Genomic DNA, 11,491 nt, shown 5'->3' with positions numbered 1-11,491 from the left:
GCAGCAGGTCCTGGATCTTCTCACCAGGTGGGTGTTTATGGGGTCTCGCAGGTTGTCGTCGTACCTGAGGGGTTTCTGACCTGACGTGCGGGTTTCCTTCTCGCAGCTATTTGGATGAGCTGAGTGTTGCTGGGGAGTGTGCGGCGGAGTACCTCGCCTTGTATCAGAAGCTCATCAAGCCCGCTCACTGGAAGATCTATCTGGCAGCTCGGGGCGTGCTGCCGTACGTGGGAAATCTTATCACAAAGGTAAGAGGCACCCCTGCCTAAGTGCAGTGTTATAGGAGGTATCCCTGCTATGTGGACAAGCCCTAGTTAAATGCAATTGTGAATAAAAAAAATCCTTATACTCGCCTTCAGCACCAGGTCCGCCGGTGCTCGCATGACTTTATGCCAGTCAATGGCCGCTGATGGGCTGCAGCGCTCTCACTTCCACCAGATGTCTGAATTTTAAGTGCGAGCGTCATAACGGCTCATACGGGATAATGTCGTGCGAGCGCCAAGCGTAGAAATCTGTGAACCGGCACCAGACCGGGAGGGAGTGAGAAGTTTATTTTCTATGCCTTTTTAGAAGTTTTCCCTTGACGTCAAGATGCTGAGGGTTGTTACGGTTGTGTTGAATCTTTAGGAAATCGCCCGTCTGCTGGCGTTAGAAGAGGCGACTCTCAGCACAGATCTGCAGCAGGGATACGCTCTGAAGAGCCTGACAGGTACGTCTCGCCTCATCCTGCAGCGATCGCCTCAATCAGGGGGGGACGGCGCCCCTCGGATACGGCCGGTTTATACTCCTCGTATCCTGCGAGCAGCAGCGTACAGGATCTTTACAGAGGGACCGGCTGATTTCAGGGCATCACTGATCTCTGCAGGTGTCCAGCTTCATCCCGTACCCGGCCTGCCATTATACTAGAGCCCGCTGGGGGCAATGGTCCCCTTTGACTTATAATGGGTGGGCTTTATTTCTGGCACTTTACAGAGACTTGTGTGTAATGATATCCTCTGATATTTTAACCCCTCGCACCTCCCGGTCGTCAGGTCTCCTCTCTTCCTTCGTGGAGGTGGAATCGATCAAGCGTCACTTCAAGAGCCGCCTGGTGGGCACCGTGCTCAATGGCTACCTCTGCCTCCGAAAGCTGGTGGTGCAGAGGACCAAGCTGATAGACGAGACCCAGGACATGTTGCTGGAGATGCTGGAGGACATGACCACTGGTAACCGCTCATCTTATTCTATGACGCATGGTTTTGCTGGTTTATTATGTGACACCTGTGGATCGTTGCCATTCGCCCAGTGTGGAGCTTCCGTGGATGTTCTGGTCCATCGTCCACATTTACCTAAAGCAACTTGTTGTTTCCACAGGGACGGAGTCAGAAACCAAGGCCTTCATGGCGGTGTGCATCGAGACGGCCAAGCGGTACAGTCTGGACGATTACCGAACGCCCGTGTTTATATTTGAGCGGCTCTGCAGCATCATATACCCGGTGAGTGGCGGTGCAATCGTTGGTGCAAGTCGCTAATTGGGGGTCCTGAGAGCCTCCTTGTAGTCCCTGACATTCGCAGCTCTTCTTTTAATTAGCCAGATTGGCACAACGTCATGTCACGCCAGGCTGGCTAAAGGGGGAGCCGGGATGCCAGTACATAACAGGCGCTTTTCCAGGCTCCTGGGTAGTGCCGACAGATCACCAATGTGGCCGTGGTAGCAAATACGTGGTCACCCGTGCGTTTCTTTCCAGTAAGAGGTGCTAGTTTATATCCCGTCCAAATCTTATTTGTCCCACAGATTTAGATGGACGCTTATATTGTCAGAGGTATAATGGAGCGGCGCTTGTGGGTTAGGAGAACCCTGAGCGTAATAAGTAAAATCCCGGCCTCACATTATTCTTCTGCTCCTGAGTAATATAACAGTGTCGTCGCACCATACGTGCTTCATCCTACATTGTCCTTTCATCAGGAGGAGAATGAAGTTACCGAGTTCTTTGTGACCCTCGAAAAAGACCCCCAGCAAGAAGACTTCCTGCAGGGCCGAATGCCGGGAAACCCGTACAGCAGCAACGAGCCGGGAATCGGCCCTCTGATGAGAGACATCAAAAATAAGATCTGCCAGGACTGCGACCTCGTGGCCCTGCTGGAGGACGACAGCGGGATGGAGGTGAGACGTCGGCAGCCGTGCGGTCCCGCCAGTATTATATGTAGATTGGCGGCTACTGTGAGACGTCACAGAGCCGGAGTGGCGGGGGTAGGAATAGTCGGTCTGTGGGTTCGGCCATATCGTTATTAATGACTGCGTCTCATTCCAGCTTCTGGTTAATAATAAGATCATCAGCCTGGACCTGCCGGTGGCCGAGGTGTACAAGAAGGTGTGGTGCCCGACTAATGAGGTACGTTCTCCTCTGTAAGAGCAGTCGGCCATTATAGCAGAACATTGTTTTATTACAATTCTTAGACCCTCGGATTTCATTTCTTTTGTCTTGGGCTATGTGCCCATGATGCTGAAATGCTGCGGATTTTTCCTGAGCGTTTCTGCATCTCCCTGGCAGAAAAAGCGCGTGCGGATTGTGCATGCATTTCCGCATGCGGGTTGACAAGCACTTTTCCAATCGATTTTAGCATCACTTGGAAAGTTCTTGACAACTTGGTCACATTATATAAATCCATGCAACCTGCATGGATTTATATAGTTTGATCAAGTTAGTTTAAAAAAAAAAATGGTAGAAGAAAAACAACAACAAAAAAAAAACACTCGCCTTCCGATGGCCCCCAGTCTCCTCATCCGATGTTTCCAGTCTTCCCGGTGTCTGGCGGTTGTGTAAAAGGACCAGCCATGACATCATTTAGTCATGTGACAGGTCACAAGACTAAATGACGTCATGGCAGGTCCTTTTAAACCATCGCGAGCTGCCGGGGAGCTTCCTTGTCTACACCATTCATCTAGGGGAGATTTGTGATCAATCATTGCTCTCCATCTATTGCCAAACTACAACTCCCAGCATGTCCTGACAGACACAGACTTTAAGTTTTTGTGTGGTCTTGTTTCAGGGGGAACCAATGAGAATAATTTACAGAATGAGGGGTCTTCTGGGTGACGCGACAGAAGAATTCATCGAGTCTTTGGACTCCACCACAGGTGACGACGCTTGTAGGGCGGCGGTTAGGGAAGGTTTTATATACAGCAGTTTGCGTTTTTACCAATTGTCATTTCTTGTGCATTTATCAGATGAGGAAGAAGATGAGGAGGAAGTGTACAAGATGGCGGGGGTGATGGCGCAGTGCGGCGGGCTGGAGTGCATGTTGAATCGTCTGGCTGGTATCAAGGACTTCAAGCAGGGTCGCCACCTTCTTACGGTGAGTCGGGGGCCGTTAGTTTCGATCCGGCGGTTGCGTCGTTGCTTACATGGGACTGCCATTACACTTGTTATGTATCGTGTCGTCCTCTGCAGGTTCTTCTCAAGCTCTTCAGCTACTGCGTCAAGGTGAAGGTGAACCGTCAGCAGCTGGTGAAACCCGAAATGAACACCCTGAACGTGATGCTGGGCACCCTGAACCTGGTGAGCCCAGACCATAGCCCCCCCCCCCATTCACGAGGCTAAACCTGCGGCATTGATGGGCTCATTCTGTCTATGGGGGGCTGCCGACTCTCTCGGGGAAGAGCAGGATCGTGCATGTTAGAATTTGAAGAGAGTTGTCGGAGGAACGATCAGCTGAACCATTGCTCAGCCCCCCGCCGACTTATTTGTGGGGTCTCATATCTGATCCCCTTTTTTTTGTTTTTTTTCTTCAGGCCCTGGTGGCAGAACAGGAGAGCAAAGATAGCGGCGGGGCCGCTGTAGCCGAGCAGGTCCTGAGTATCATGGAGATCATCCTGGACGAGTCCAATGCTGAGCCCCTGAGCGAGGACAAGGTGACGGCACACTTTCCTATCCCATTTCTCGCCATTGTTAGGATATACCATCAATGTCTAAAACTGCTAAAATCCAAGCGAGATCAGCTTGATTTCCTTGTAGTACTGTGCGGAGCCACTAGGGGGCACTGGGTGCCCTCCTGTGTATTGCAGCAGTGATTAGTAATGGGGGCAGTATTGTCTAATGTTAGGTCCTCTCTTCTCCACAGGGGAACCTGTTACTGACCGGGGATAAGGACCAGCTGGTAATGCTGCTGGATCAGATCAACAGCACATTCGTGCGCTCCAACCCCAGCGTGCTGCAGGGCCTGCTGCGCATCATCCCCTACCTGTCCTTTGGGGAGATGGAGAAGATGCAGATACTGGTGGATCGCTTCAAGCCGTACTGCACCTTTGAGAAGTAAGCCCTCGACAGCAGGACCCCCGTCCTCACTTATCAGGGTGGGGGGGGCTCATCCTGCAAAACTTTCCTGTGCTTGGGGGGGAAAAAAAAAAATCTCAAGTTTTTTGACATCTGAATATTTACAGTCTAGTGTCCTCTGTTATCAGCTTCGTGCAGTCTTTTTTTTTTTTTTTTGTTCCTTCCAGCAATTTCCCCACATTAGATCGGACCCTGGGAGTAACCCCGTCCCCTCTTTCAGGTACGATGACGAGCATTGCACCGACGACAAGGTGTTCCTGGACTGTTTCTGCAAGATCGCCGCCGGCATTAAGAACAACAGCAACGGCCGCCAGCTGAAAGACCTGATCCTGCAGAAGGGGATCACACAGAACGCCCTGGACTACATGAAGAAGCACATCCCCAGCGCCAAGAAGTAAGACCCCCATCATCCCTGACACTGGTACCGACATCACCCATCGCTGGGGTCCCATCGCTGCATTCAAACAGGACTCCACAGTCTTGTTTTAGGGATAGGTTGGGGGGTGTCTCAGCGAGACCCAAAAGCTTCTCACAGCTGAAGGTTTGCCTCAATGTGTCCAGCTAGACATCCACAGATATGATGTTCAACTTACCGGTGATTGTCCAGGCTGAATGCATTGTAACGATCCTTCAGCTGTGAGATGTCGTGGTCCGGGATGGGGTGACGGAGAAGGTTTTGGTCCATCCGAGCAGTGCCGGTTTCTCGCTGCAGTCTCTTAACGTATTTGCTTCCCCGCAGCTTGGACGCGGATATCTGGAAGAAGTTCCTCTCGCGGCCCGCTCTCCCCTTTATTTTGCGGTTACTTAGAGGATTGGCCACACAGCACCCCCCCACACAGGTGAGCACTGAATCCGGTCCCCCGTGAGTGTGCGCAGGCTCCGTCCCCCGTCGTGAGTGTGCGCAGGCTCCGTCCCCCAGTGGAAGGAGCCAGGTTCAGGAGAGAAATGTGGAGACCTGTTTTGTCACAGGCTTTTCCACAGCACAGAGTATGTCAGGAGCGGATGGTTTCTGTGTTATGTCCCTGCCTTCACTCCTCATCCTCTCCGTTATCCAGCAGGCCCTCATCGGCACAGACTCCATCACGAACCTTCACAAGCTGGAGCAGGTGTCCAGCGACGAGGGGATTGGGACCCTCGCAGAAAATCTGTTAGAAGCCCTGCGGGAGCACCCCGACGTCAACAAGAAGATCGATGCGGCCAGAAAGGAGACTCGGGCCGAGAAGAAGCGTATGGCCATGGCCATGAGGCAGAAGGCGCTGGGGACCCTGGGCATGACTGTAAGTGGATGATTGGCGTTGTAGGACGGATGATGGGGGTGCGATTCCCACAGTCCGTCCTCCTACATACAACTGATTCACAGTCCTGCTGGTCCTTACTGGAAACAGTCAGCAGGATTGTGGAGAGGCTCCTCCTCTGACAGTGTAACTGAGCTCCTGTAATGTAGGAGTGGGGTGGCCAGAGGTATTTCTTAAAGGGGTTCTCCAGCTGCTGGACCACTGCGACCATTGATTGGCTGCGTCGGTCAGGTGACTATAATCAAAGCATGCGTTCTGATTCCTGGTGGGCTGCATTGAGTCCAAGGCAGCAGGCTCTTCAGTAAGCTTTTCTTTAGCCTGAACGACCCTTTAAAATCCGATGCCTTCAGTGCAAGGCATGCTGGGAGATGTCAGCTCTGCAGAGCAGTTAATGCCGCTCCTATGCCTGCAGATAAGATTATTCCTTTCTCCTCCAGACCAACGAGAAGGGTCAGGTGGTAACTAAGACGGCTCTTCTGAAGCAGATGGAAGAACTGATCGAGGAGCCCGGACTGACCTGCTGCATCTGCAGAGAGGGCTACAAGTTCCAGGTACTGGCTACCGCCGCCGCCATCTGTCCTCCATCGCCCTAGTGGGGCCCATGGACTGAAGTGGTCACTGCCCCTTTAAGACATATCTAGGAAACCCCCTTTAAGGAATTTTTTTTTTTTCTTCAGCCGACCAAAGTGCTGGGAATCTACACGTTCACCAAGAGGGTGTCGCTGGAGGAGGCGGAGAACAAGCCCCGCAAGCAGCAGGGGTACAGCACCGTCTCCCACTTCAACATCGTCCACTACGACTGTCACCTGGCAGCAGTGAGGTAGCGTCATCCTCGCGTCTCGGGGGGCTATGGGGTGAGTTTGGGGCGTATCGTCCTGACTGTTGGGATACTCTCTCTGCAGATTGGCTCGTGGCCGGGAGGAATGGGAGAGCGCCGCTCTGCAGAACGCCAATACGAAGTGTAACGGCCTGCTGCCCGTCTGGGGCCCCCACGTGCCGGAGTCTGCGTTTGCCACATGTTTGGCGAGGTGAGATATCCGCGCGTCTGCAGCCGCTGATACAGTGTGACGACCCCGCACCATCTAACTTCACACCCACCGTCTCCCCCGCAGGCACAACACTTACCTCCAGGAGTGTACGGGGCAGCGGGAGCCCACCTACCAGCTCAACATCCACGACCTCAAGCTGCTGTTCCTGAGATTCGCCAACGAGCAATCGTTCAGTGCCGATACCGGGGGAGGGGGAAGGGAGAGCAACATCCATCTCATCCCCTACATCATCCACACCGTGCTGTATGTGCTGAACACGTACGTATCCCAGCGAGGCGCCGTATGGGGCTGGTAGAGGATAGTGCGAGTGCACGGCGAGGCGCCATATGGGGCTGGTAGAGGATAGTGCGAGCGCACGGCGAGGCGCAATATGGGGCTGGTAGAGGATAGTGCGAGTGCACGGCGAGGCGCAATATGGGGCTGGTAGAGGATAGTGCGAGTGCACGGCGAGGCGCCATATGGGGCTGGTAGAGGATAGTGCGAGTGCACGGCGAGGCGCCATATGGGGCTGGTAGAGGATTGTGCGAGTGCACGGCGAGGCGCCATATGGGGCTGGTAGAGGATAGTGCGAGTGCACGGCGAGGCGCCATATGGGGCCGGTAGAGGATAGTGCGAGTGCACGGCGAGGTGCAATATGGGGCTGGTAGAGGATAGTGCGAGTGCACGGCGAGGCGCCATATGGGGCTGGTAGAGGATAGTGCGAGTGCACGGCGAGGCGCCATATGGGGCTGGTAGAGGATAGTGCGAGTGCACGGCGAGGCGCAATATGGGGCTGGTAGAGGATAGTGCGAGCGCACGGCGAGGCGCCGTATGGGGCTGGTAGAGGATGGCGCGAGCGCACGGCGAGGTGCCGTATGGGGCTGGTAGAGGATGGTGCGAGCGCACGGCGAGGCGCCGTATGGGGCTGGTAGAGGATGGTACGAGTGCACGGCGAGGTGCCGTATGGGGCTGGTAGAGGATGGTACGAGTGCACGGCGAGGTGCCGTATGGGGCTGGTAGAGGATAGTGCGAGTGCACGGCGAGGTGCCGTATGGGGCTGGTAGAGGATGGTACGAGCGCACGGCGAGGCGCAATATGGGGCTGGTAGAGGATGGTACGAGTGCACGGCGAGGTGCCGTATGGGGCTGGTAGAGGATGGTGCGAGCGCACGGCGAGGCGCCGTATGGGGCTGGTAGAGGATGGTACGAGTGCACGGCGAGGTGCCGTATGGGGCTGGTAGAGGATGGTACGAGTGCACGGCGAGGTGCCGTATGGGGCTGGTAGAGGATAGTGCGAGTGCACGGCGAGGCGCCGTATGGGGCTGGTAGAGGATAGTGCGAGTGCACGGCGAGGCGCAATATGGGGCTGGTAGAGGATGGCACGAGCGTACGGCGAGGCGCCGTATGGGGCTGGTAGAGGATGGTACGAGTGCACGGCGAGGCGCAATATGGGGCTGGTAGAGGATGGCACGAGCGCACGGCGAGGCGCCGTATGGGGCTGGTAGAGGATGGTACGAGTGCACGGCGAGGCGCAATATGGGGCTGGTAGAGGATGGCACGAGCGCACGGCGAGGCGCCGTATGGGGCTGGTAGAGGATGGTGCGAGCGCACGGCGAGGCGCCGTATGGGGCTGGTAGAGGATGGCACGAGCGCACGGCGAGGCGCCGTATGGGGCTGGTATCACTCAGCTGCCTCCACAGGAGGAATTTCCGGTATCTAAGTATAAGGCGGGGTCTTCCGGTCACTGACACTGTGGATACCGGTCATTAACGCGCTTTATGCCGTTTACTTGGTGGTTACAGGACTCGAGCCATATCCCGCGAGGAGAAAAATGTCCAGAATTTCCTAGAACAGCCCAAAGAAAAGTGGGTGGAAAGTGCCTTGGAGGTGGACGGACCCCATTACTTCACGGTGCTCGCGCTCCATCTGCTCCCTACAGAGAAGTGGAAAGCCATCCGCATAGACGTGCTGCGGAGGCTGCTGGTCATCAGCCACGTGCGGGCGGTGCCACCCAGCGGGGCAAACAGGTAAGGGACGGGGCCATTAGGATGGACCATGGACACGGCACCGATCGTCGGGGTGATAGAGCAGCACGTTATAATGGTGCAGATATCAGACGCTGGACTGTAGGGGCTCTGCTCTGCAAACCTGTCAATCATCGGGGTTGTGACCGGAGCACATTGCTGTCAGTACCGGAGTCACAGCACCGCGTCCACTGGATCCATTGGATGGTAGGATCACTCGGCCGCGGCTCTTCACCCCAGGGATCGGGCCGGTTATGAGCGTGCAGTGGAGACGCCTTTGGCTCGCCCGCTGCCTGTTGACATTGAGCGTACAGGACGTCTCCGGACTGAGGCATGTCCCCGAGGGCCCGGGTTATTGCTGCACAGGGGCCGCAGAAGGAACCTATGAGAAATGTGGTTATACCGGAGCGCGGACCGGCCCAGGAGCAGGAACATGGCTGGGATTCCAGCGCTGGGCGAGTCCGTGGCGGGCGACGTCTGTAGTCACACAACAGACTGAAGGTGACTTCGTTAATGATCATCTCTGCAATTAATAAAGTAGTTCTAGAGGCTCACGCCGCAGTACACAATGTGGGGAGTTGTCCGTAGGTGACGGGCGGCCGCTCTCGTCCATTATGTATCTGGGACATATCAGTTTTGGGGGGCCGGGATGCTGCTTCTTGAAGGGCCATATTAATTTGCAGCTGTATCTGGCGCCGCTGATCAGAGCCGCAGCATCAGCGTCACTTTCTCCTCTTCTCTCCTTAGATTAACAGACAAATCGGTGAAGGAGTATCCGGTGTATCGCTCCAGCCTCCTCTTCTGGGCCCTGGTGGACCTAATTTACAACATGTTCAAGGTAACCCTACGAGACAGACAAATATACAGGACCCCTTTAAGTGACACCCGTCACCGACTGCTGCTTTAAAGGGGGGTGAAGACCTGATGGGGCTCAGACCCCAGCAGAGTGCAGTGTCCCCTTTACCTTGGTGCGATTTTGGCTGAGCCCATGGCTGCTCGGCTCCACTGTAAACACTGTGTGACCGGCTCGCACGCTGCCTGCTGACATTGAGCTTACCAGACATCTCAGGACTTTAAAGAATCTCCCCGAGGGCTTGTGTTAGTGCTGCCCGGTAATTTCCACACATCACAGCAATCGCCCCGGGAGATCTTGAGAAATAATTTGCAAAATGTGTCCGTAGTGAATAGAAGAGACGTGTGCAGTACCTGGCACGGCCACAAGCAGCCGTAGAGCGCTGTCCCTGGGTAGACAATTAAAGGGCCCCTGTATTGAGCCAAATGGCAGGGCTGTTCGGAGTCGGGCACTTACCGATAGTGGATAAGTCACAAGTAGCTTCCAAGGAGAATCTTCGACTCTTAAAGGGACGGTCCTGCTACTCGCTGATTGGATTTCTGCATCATCTCTTGCTCTTGTCTCTCGCAGAAGGTACCGAACAGTAACACGGAGGGCGGCTGGTCCTACTCCCTGGCAGACTACATCCGGCTCAATGACATGCCCATCTACGAGGCGGCCGACCGGGCCTTGAAGACCTTCCAGGACGAGTTCATGCCCGTCGAGTCCTTCTCCGAGTTCATGGACGTCGCTGGTGAGTAACCGGCGGCCGCTCTCTCTTGTCTCCAGTCCTAATCGTGGACCTCGCCAATTCCAAGATCTCTGCTTGCTGTAATTATCCAGAGAGTGAAGTATATGGCGGTATTAATCCTATACACAGCGTAGATCTGGTTTGTTACAGTGTCTCAGTCTGCAGTCCTGATTGTTTACCAGAGGATTGTGTAAGACGGGATACACTGTAACAGACCCTCAGCTGCGAGGGATAATAGCGATCTGGATATTAAGCAGCTGAACCACAAAAGTCCAGTAGAAAGTTGCAGAACTTTTAATTTTCCTTCTGAATTTACTTGTTTGTTTTTTTTTCTTAGGGCTTTTATCAGAAGTGGACGACCCTGATCAGTTCCTCAAGGATCTCCTGAACTCCGTTCCCTGATCCTCTGCTCTTGGTCTCGGGACACTCCATGTTCCTCCCTGGCTGTGTGGTTTTCCTCCATCATGTATTTCTGGTGTTTCTAAGGGGGTGGGGGCCGTGACGCGCGTCATCCCGTCACCATCAGCCGCCGCACATTTCTCCGGTCTTATATATATATATATATATTCTTTAATATCCTGAGTTTTACAATCGGGTCGGGTCAGACTCTGCTGCCGCTATTTTTGTGTGGGATTTTTTTTTTTTTTTTTTTTTTTCTTTTGTGGATTTGGAACTTTACCGACAACAACAAATCCCAGGAGGAACTGGACTGTCCCTCCCCACCCCGACTGCATGAAATTTTCAGCCCACCAAAGACACAAAACTGCATGCGGAAAAAAGCCCAGCGTCTCCCCTCACGTGACAAACCACGGGGCGGACCACTCCGAGGTTGTCAGCGGAGACCCCAATCATTTCCACTCGTGACAATCTATCCGGCGGAGACCCTCAGCGTCGTGCTGGAGCGGAGGGCTCTGCACCTCGGCCAACAATATAATATGTAACTAGTCGTTGTCTGCCTGATAAAATAAAATAAAATCTCATCATGAATCAAGAAAACATCTCGTATCTATAGCACGAAAAAACATGGCTGCTCCCTACTTATGACAATGAGCTGCAATACCAGGTACGACCTGTAGACGGGGGGGTGGCGCTGTGTGGTTTTCTAGCCCTTGAGTTGTCTGAGATCATTTGGATACGTTGTAACAACCAACGTTACCAAATTGTCAAACTTGATTTGTGCTGATGGTAGAGAAGAGAAGAAGCAGCAGCTGCGGTATCTGACCTCATGTAAGGAGACGCGAATGATACA

The 11,491-nt window shown here is 54.1% G+C and overlaps 1 protein-coding gene across 15 annotated transcripts in view; it reads left to right on the top strand.

Annotated features, from left to right (window-relative positions):
* Positions 1 to 11,238, top strand: part of UBR4 (ubiquitin protein ligase E3 component n-recognin 4) — a 41,692-nt gene extending 30,454 nt beyond the window's left edge. For 10 of the 15 annotated variants that reach the window (XM_073656192.1, XM_073656191.1, XM_073656186.1 and 7 more), the window contains 23 exons: positions 1 to 27; positions 107 to 248; positions 628 to 709; positions 1,032 to 1,205; positions 1,354 to 1,475; positions 1,946 to 2,143; positions 2,292 to 2,372; positions 3,031 to 3,118; positions 3,209 to 3,336; positions 3,432 to 3,539; positions 3,773 to 3,892; positions 4,102 to 4,292; positions 4,534 to 4,707; positions 5,053 to 5,152; positions 5,369 to 5,590; positions 6,046 to 6,159; positions 6,286 to 6,428; positions 6,511 to 6,636; positions 6,721 to 6,915; positions 8,438 to 8,662; positions 9,407 to 9,497; positions 10,083 to 10,245; positions 10,580 to 11,238. The exon at positions 1 to 27 is cut by the window's left edge and continues 83 nt beyond it. In XM_073656192.1, coding sequence (XP_073512293.1) covers positions 1 to 27; positions 107 to 248; positions 628 to 709; positions 1,032 to 1,205; positions 1,354 to 1,475; positions 1,946 to 2,143; positions 2,292 to 2,372; positions 3,031 to 3,118; positions 3,209 to 3,336; positions 3,432 to 3,539; positions 3,773 to 3,892; positions 4,102 to 4,292; positions 4,534 to 4,707; positions 5,053 to 5,152; positions 5,369 to 5,590; positions 6,046 to 6,159; positions 6,286 to 6,428; positions 6,511 to 6,636; positions 6,721 to 6,915; positions 8,438 to 8,662; positions 9,407 to 9,497; positions 10,083 to 10,245; positions 10,580 to 10,644 — 3,079 coding nt within the window. In that variant the 3' untranslated portion in view covers positions 10,645 to 11,238. The remainder of the gene's footprint in view (positions 28 to 106; positions 249 to 627; positions 710 to 1,031; positions 1,206 to 1,353; positions 1,476 to 1,945; positions 2,144 to 2,291; positions 2,373 to 3,030; positions 3,119 to 3,208; positions 3,337 to 3,431; positions 3,540 to 3,772; positions 3,893 to 4,101; positions 4,293 to 4,533; positions 4,708 to 5,052; positions 5,153 to 5,368; positions 5,591 to 6,045; positions 6,160 to 6,285; positions 6,429 to 6,510; positions 6,637 to 6,720; positions 6,916 to 8,437; positions 8,663 to 9,406; positions 9,498 to 10,082; positions 10,246 to 10,579) is intronic. The other 5 variants (XM_073656195.1, XM_073656194.1, XM_073656193.1 and 2 more) reach the window with 1 other exon arrangement.
* Positions 11,239 to 11,491: the final 253 nt, after the last annotated feature.

Source organism: Phyllobates terribilis, unplaced genomic scaffold (genome assembly GCF_046119375.1).
Source record: "Phyllobates terribilis strain yellow unplaced genomic scaffold, ASM4611937v1 Scaffold_12__6_contigs__length_324123572, whole genome shotgun sequence".
In the NCBI taxonomy this organism is placed as follows: domain Eukaryota; kingdom Metazoa; phylum Chordata; class Amphibia; order Anura; family Dendrobatidae; genus Phyllobates; species Phyllobates terribilis.
Note: the sequence above shows the minus strand (reverse complement) of the source record. Positions and strands in the feature narration are given on the sequence as shown.